This window comes from Penaeus vannamei, chromosome 16 (genome assembly GCF_042767895.1).
Source record: "Penaeus vannamei isolate JL-2024 chromosome 16, ASM4276789v1, whole genome shotgun sequence".
NCBI classification, from domain to species: Eukaryota; Metazoa; Arthropoda; class Malacostraca; order Decapoda; family Penaeidae; genus Penaeus; species Penaeus vannamei.
Window position 1 is genome coordinate 18574718 of NC_091564.1, and position 7500 is coordinate 18582217.

Here is a 7500-nt window from a genome sequence, read left to right on the forward strand (position 1 = left end):
ACACACACACACACACACACACACACACACACACACACACACACACACACACACACACACACATACACACACACACACACACACACACACACACACACACACACACACACACACACACACACACACACACACACACATACATACATATATATATATATATATATATATATATATATATATATATATATATATATATATATATGACATATATACATATATCTATATATATATACATACATATATATATATATATATATATATATATATATATACATACATATATATATATATATATATATATATATATACATAAATATATATATATATATATATATATATATATATATATATATATATATATACATACATACATACATACATACATGTATATATATACATTATATATATATATATATATATATATATATATATATATATATATATATATATATATATATATATATATATATATATATACTTTACAGTAATATGCAGTATTTACAAGTAGGAGATTCACGATGAACAGCATTTGAGCAAAACAACGACGGGAAGAGCAGAGGAACACAAAGCCTGCTTTATTAGGGGACATTACGGAGTACATCGGACCTACAGTACCACGAGGTCCCTGTGGGGTATCAAGACCAGCATTGCCCTAGGGAAAAAGATCGGCGGCTACGTCAGCCAGAGGCCGAGCCCTTCACACCTCTCAGCCAACTGCGACGAGATCCTGCACTTCGGCACACAAGAAGCGCCCCAGACATTGAAAAAGATAAACAACAGCGAAACGCAACACATTTCCCAAGGCCGTAGCACACACAATCAACGATGTATGATTTAACCAATACTATGTATGGTCAAGTCATACATAGAAACTGATTGTAGAACCAAATCCATTTTATAATAGATCCCGACGAAGCAGTGAGGAGTTGATGATGTATAAGTACAATCAAGTTTGAATTCAAACCTCTACATTATAGTCGATACATTGACGATCCTTTTATTTTTTTACTCTTCAGACATCCTTTACATGTTAATCTCTTCTTATATTATCTAAATTCCAAACGTCCCAGTATCAAATATCAAATAAAGTAGCTTCAGTAAAGTCTGTGAGAGACGTCGGTTTTTGTTCCTTTTATAGAAAATTTTACAGAAAATTAGAATAGCTGGCACTCAAATAGGTAGTCTGTGATAAATTTAAAGATTTAGCAGGGGAGAATTTGTGGTGTACACATAATAGTCCGCTGTTACTTAGAAACATCGAAATTAAGAGCAGTGGAAAGTATATGGTTAAATGACTTGCAACAGTTTAATCTTACAAAAAAGTACAAAACGGGAACGAATAACACCATCGCGGATGAACTAATTATATTACCCGAAATGTAGAAAGTGACACAGAGGAAGTGTACACGGCCATGGCAATAACCTAGGAAAAGGAGAGAAGCTCTTTAAAGGAAGAGCTGATGTCTGCACAGAGCGAGGTTAAGTGTTTTAAGGGCATAAGATCACTTGTGAAAAAGAGGACTGGTTGAAAGATGCAAACTTCCGGAATCTGTACAGGGATAGAGACTAATAGTTCCGGATGACATCGTCTGGTACTGAGCGAATGCGGGAGTGAATTTCTGGAGAATAAGGCCTGCATTACCACCCAAATTGAAAACCAGAGTATTACATGCTTGCCATGATCAGTTCGGACATCAAGGGAGAAACAGAGCAGTCAGCTTCGTAAAATCTCGCGGATATTGGCAAGGGCTGTGGGAAGGCGTAGAAAATCATGTTGCACAATGCGAGAGATGTAGCATAGCAAAGGATGAAACCCTGAAGCCTAAAGTAATCATGGGGAAATAGAAGTGACCCGACCGTGGGAGATGCTAGCAAGGATGGGAATTGAAGATAGAAGGATGGGAATTGAAAATGTTCGTATAGTAACTGACGTATTTACAAGATATTCATTTGCATCTCCAACTTAAGATAAAAAGGCAGGTACTGTAGGAAAAAGATCAAGGCAGAAATTTTCTTAACTTGCTTATCAAACAGTTATGTAACTGTTATGGGGTAGATATAGTAAGAACAAGTGCATATTAATTGCAAGGAAAGAGATGTTGCGAAAGATTTAACCGGACGCTGCATAGGTTTCTAGTAACCTTAGATGAGAAAGCAAAAAACAAGGGGCCGAAACACGTATCCGAGCTAGTTGCTCAATACAGCGCACCACTGCATGCAACGACAGGCTGCTCTCCATTTCACCTCATCTTTGGAAGGGAAGCAAACCTGCCACGAGACCCAGTTGTTATTAATTACCAGGAGGAAACCCTCGACGAATGGGTAAGCGAAATGAGAGAAATCCAAACGACCATTTGGGAATTAGCGAAAGAGGCGGTAAATAAACAGAAACAGATAACTAGGAAACACAAGGATGAGAGAGGGAAAGAGACTAGCTGCTACTGGAAGAGCATTTATATGACGAGCAAGACTCTTGTATCATGCCCTATAGAGGCTCACATGGCGGTTCGAAAAGGTTTGTTTGAAGGCTACTGCTATTTCGTCTTTAGCCTCCAAGTTCTCTCTAAAGCTTCGTCTTCATTTCTCAAGATGGTCTAGTCAAATATATTCTAGTAGTGAGTTGCTACCGCTTCTTTCAACATGGTAAGAATGGGTCGCTTGATATTTTTTCCTTTGGTATTTGGGAAAAATCGGGCTTAATGTGGTTTGAATAGAAAACCTATATTTACAATAAATTCCGGGTTTTACCTATTTTTAAAGAAGCCTTCAAAAATTTGTTAGAGGACAAATTACATATCTTTATTTATTATGGCTACTTCTCTTACCTGAACAATTCCTAGGGCAAGAGTTCTGTGCTTTATGTCCCAGGTAGGTTCTCAAGCACAGCAGGTGGAAGAAAGTGAATCTGGTGACCTTATTTTTTCATCCTCTGATGCAGAAAACTGATAAAGCTTTGAAGGAGCTGAAAGGAAGTAAATAGACCTATAGTTGCTAAGAATATTCCATACTTGTAACATTCCTTTTCGTGTTGCAGAAAATGACCCCATATTGGGACCCCTTTACGTGTATAGGAGGAGGGGGGGGGGGATATTGCTAGCTGTCTCTTGGATAAAGTGTATGAAAAGTGTGAGATTACAGTGGCTTCTGAAACGATGTTGCACTGCGTCCGTGTATTTAGAAAAAAAAGAATCAGCTTCAAAATTACAAAGAAATAATTAAAAAGAAAATTCAGCATTCTGTGACACTTATTTTCACTAACTGAATATTAAAGTCCCAATTTAAAACGAAGCAATGTGTCCAACCCACAAGAAAAGTTAAAACAAGGTTGTTAAAGAGGAACAAAGATTTGCTTACCTTTACCTACATGCGGTTTCTCCCTTGGGTATGGGCAAAATGAGCGACGTAACCCAAAATCACAGAAGCACTCTCAACGGCCAAAAGGTGGAAACTAATACAAGTCGAGCATAAGAATCTTGCCCTTGTGACATCTGAATTCTAATAGCTTATCACTGTGCATGGATTCATCAGAAATATTTTTTCTGCTTTTGAACTTGTTCGTGCGACGATAAGAAACTGAATTAAAAATAAAAAGAAAGAAAGACAGCGAGGTTTTGTAAATAACTGAAAGAAAATGTTTAAAGCTGTCTTAATGCATATAACACATCTACCGGTGGTTTCAATAATGGGAAATAGCGCTGAAATGTTATAGATTTGAATATGAAAATACTGTTTCTGTTGTTAATGAAATGTTCCTGCAAGAAAGGTAAGAAACAAAATCATTTGTAAAATATGAACTTTTACCCTACTGCAAAAATTGCATGTTAAATTTTAAATATTTTTTTCTTGCAACTAAATCTTCAGCTTTATTATACTATAATAATTAGAAAAATAGTTTTATACCTTCCAAAATGTACAGTAGTCATTTCTATTTTATTCATTGATATAAAGGAAACAACCAAAAATTGCATGTACTAAGTAAAAGTGTATATTTTCTTTACCTATCAAGATTTTTTTCTCTTAGCTAAAGAACCCTGTACAAGTGAGTAAATAAGAAGCGTTTCAACCTAGGTTTAAACGCTGTTATTTTTGACTGCGTAATTGAACTGAAACATAACACTGACTGTCCGTGACCGTCCCATGAAACAACAAACAACCCAAAGGAATAACTCACCCTCAAAAAAATAACAGGCTGCTGAAACTCTTGTTGAAGTATTACGGTCCATGTTTGAGTACATAGACCTTGAGAGTTGCCGGGAAGCTGACTCCACATCAAGCACTATCGCGAAGAACATCTGCACTTTGCCGTCACTCTCAGGGAGAGGAACGACCTTCTGCAAAAAGAATAAAGTTATTCGTTACCGTTCGTGAGATAAAGGCTTTTAGAAGGGAACACTTATTGTGATTGTATTATCTAAATCATAGGTTCATATATTTTCGTACAAAGGACACACACCGTTTCCACACTATGTCTATTGCAACGAAATACCCTTTTTAAACAAACAATAAAAAAGAAAAAAAAAAAAAAATTAAGACGATATAACAGGTATCACATTCCTTATAAAGAAAACTGTATCTGAATAATTGTTTACACAAGTTTGCAGCTGGTTTACTGTGTTATCTATGACTCATGATCCAGTATCTCACTCTTTGAAACTATGAAAGCAGAGATGATAAAGGTCACACACAATCATAAATTTCAATCTCTGAGCTGAATATATAAAACTAAAAGCATACGACCGAATTGGTTGGTGTTGCCATTCACCCACTAGGAAAATACTCTTAGGATGTAGAGCAGGGTTTCCCAGCCGAGCACGCCCTGGGGGTGTGAGGTAGCATTCCAAGGGGTGCGTGAAGTGTCCATCTTGAAGACAAGCAATAAAATGAAGACAAGCAGTTGATCGATTTATTTCTCATAATTAAGAAACAGGAAGAAAAGAGCCATTGAATTGAAAATTCATTTATATTAACGTTTTAAAGTTAGTTCTTTCATTTTCATAAGTAGGTATTTTAGTCAAGCTTATTATTTTTGTAAGTTTAATCAAATAATCTGGGACATGTTTTCTTATTCAAATGTTTGATTTTCTTTTGTTGACCAAATTTAGTATAACTTCCCCTCCTTTATCCTTAAATAAGCTATAAATGTAAAGGGGATACGAGGATACAGTAACATTTTGTTAGGGGTGCGGGCGTAGAAAAGGCTGGCAACCACTCATGGAGAGAGAGGGGTACATTTTGCTATTCAGTTTTCGTCATTAATTTATTACGAACATCAAACACAAACATCTGCTCTCTGCTATACTTGAATCATTTATCAGAATGGTTCTGTATATATTTTTCAAAACCTCTGTTATTTTCTTTATTTCCTTGCCCTGTTAATCTTGTATAAATACAACAAATGAATATTCAAATTTTATTTGAAAAGAGCATATACATGCACATGAAGCTGAATCATTTCGATTCATCTGTCTATGAAATGCAACTGAAATGTTTTGTCATTTATAAAAGTTCTAGATATATCTAGATTTTAATCAATATAAAGAAATCACGATTACATCGTACGTCTTATGAACATATCACTATTGAATATACATTCTTGAATAGTTTATTGAAATCCCCTTACTATAGTAAAAATATATAGTTGCATATATGACTAGCATCTATAATTGTCCTGAATTCCTATGTTCTTGCATTTGTTTTGCAATGATACATAGATTTATATATCGCTATATAGCTATTACCAAGTGATATCATTTTCATTTACTTACTATTAGAATCTGTATATAAACCCCATATAAAAATAGTATATCATGAAGTGCTTCTAAAGCATTTCTTCAATTGTCAAAATGACAAGCTAAGCAAATTTGTTATACTACAGTATTGCATACTGTAGCTTAACAAATCTGCTCCATCTAATCGACTTACTGGCATCAGTTAATAAAAATTACATAGAAAGTATATGTACAGCCTATTTCTAGTAATTTGGAGATTCACTGATATTTCGCTAATCGAGCCACACGAGTCCCTCATAGCCATTTTCTACTCGCTTTCGTCTGGAAATGAATCATAGAAAACGGAAAAGGCTCGTCGCAGCTCAGTTACTTGCTGATGTGTTGCAGAATTTCTAAAACTTTTGCAGATGTCATGTGGGCTGTTTCCTCGGATATGCAGTCAGTTGCATAACTGATGACATATTTGCAGGATCCTCGGAACGTTAACAGCTGGTGCAGCATTGGGTAAAGGAACTTGGCAACTTGAGAGTACTGCAACAGGTCGGTCATCTGAACGTGTTTTCCCTCTCCGGGAATCACTCTGGTCAAATCACCGACGTTATTGAAGCCATAATCTCTAATCACCTCAGGAGATCCTGCGTAATAATCCCTAGGATGCATCTGCGGCATGACCATCTGGCGCACGACCTCCTGCTGCAGGATTCCGCCCGACTTGATCTGAGCTCCGAGCCGCTGGTGGAGGCCCCTGGCGTAGTCCCAGAAGCAGTCGCGCGTGTTCTTGTGCGTGCGCGTGAGGTGCGCCATCGTGCGGGCGTGGAGACCCAGCGAGGGCACGGGCGTTCGCTTCATGTACCTGCGAAGGTCTGCTGTAACGTTCACGCTGATGTCGTGGTATTCGTCGTCCACTCCCGCGTCTCTCACCATCTCGACTATTGCAGTGTTGATCGAGGCTTGCAGGGTCGTGCCGAAGGAGACGCCGGCCTGCTTGCTCTTTTCGGTGATCCTCTTGTGGGTTTCGGCGTCGATGCAGTTCACTATCTGCCGGGAGGAAGGCTTGTCGACGCTCGGTCGGGGAAAGGCTCGGAAGAGAACCGGCTCCTTGTTGGAGTTCAGAACTTCGGCTTTCAGTGTCTCGAAGCGCTCCTGGTCGTTCCGCAGTTGTTCCTGAATCGCCCTGTCCTGCTGGGCGATGTCCTCATTCGACACAAACATCCCGAAAGGTTTATCGTCGATCGCCTGCCCGTCGATCACCGCGTTCAGCAAGTTGACGAAGAGCTGGCAGAGGAAGGCAACCGACACGCCATCACCCACTGCATGATGGGTCACCGTCATGAAGTTGTATTGGTAAGGATATGCGGCCTTGAGTTCGGGCATTGGGCACGGCGCGTCCTCGGCGGCTGGAACCAGTCTGGCTCTCCACGTTGGCCTAGAACTGTCGACAAGGAGTCCATCGCTCCAGATATCATTCAGAATGTCCTCGTATGCCATCCCTCTCTCGAGGACCTGCGAAAGGCACATATCTTACTAAAAGTTCTTAAATATTTTCACCAAGCTGGTCAACTTGTGCATTACGGCAAGTTCATGATTTTGGAGGTTAATGATCTTTCTTACCTTAAAGTCAATGCTGTCGTTCTCTCTCTTTTGCCACCAAAGATTTCCATCCCTTTCCTTTGCGCACACTTGGTAAATGTGGACCTTCCTGAGGGAGGCAGTGAAAAGTATACTACGCTGTCTGATTTTAGTTCAGCCGTAAATACGGCGACATGTTCAT

The 7500-nt window shown here is 38.5% G+C and overlaps 2 protein-coding genes across 2 annotated transcripts in view; one reads left to right on the plus strand and one right to left on the minus strand.

The window, feature by feature from the left end:
- The window catches only part of LOC113820972 (probable glutamate receptor), a 139585-nt gene that overhangs the window by 85754 nt on the left and 46331 nt on the right, over positions 1-7500 (plus strand). The gene's annotated exons all lie outside the window — the stretch shown is intronic.
- LOC113820201 (uncharacterized) overlaps positions 5397-7500 on the minus strand; it is a 3571-nt gene continuing 1467 nt past the window's right edge. The window contains exons 4-5 of the mRNA XM_027372496.2: positions 7341-7428; positions 5397-7232 (exon numbers count right to left, since the gene is read on the minus strand). Coding sequence (XP_027228297.2) covers positions 6096-7232; positions 7341-7428 — 1225 coding nt within the window. The 3' untranslated portion in view covers positions 5397-6095. The remainder of the gene's footprint in view (positions 7233-7340; positions 7429-7500) is intronic.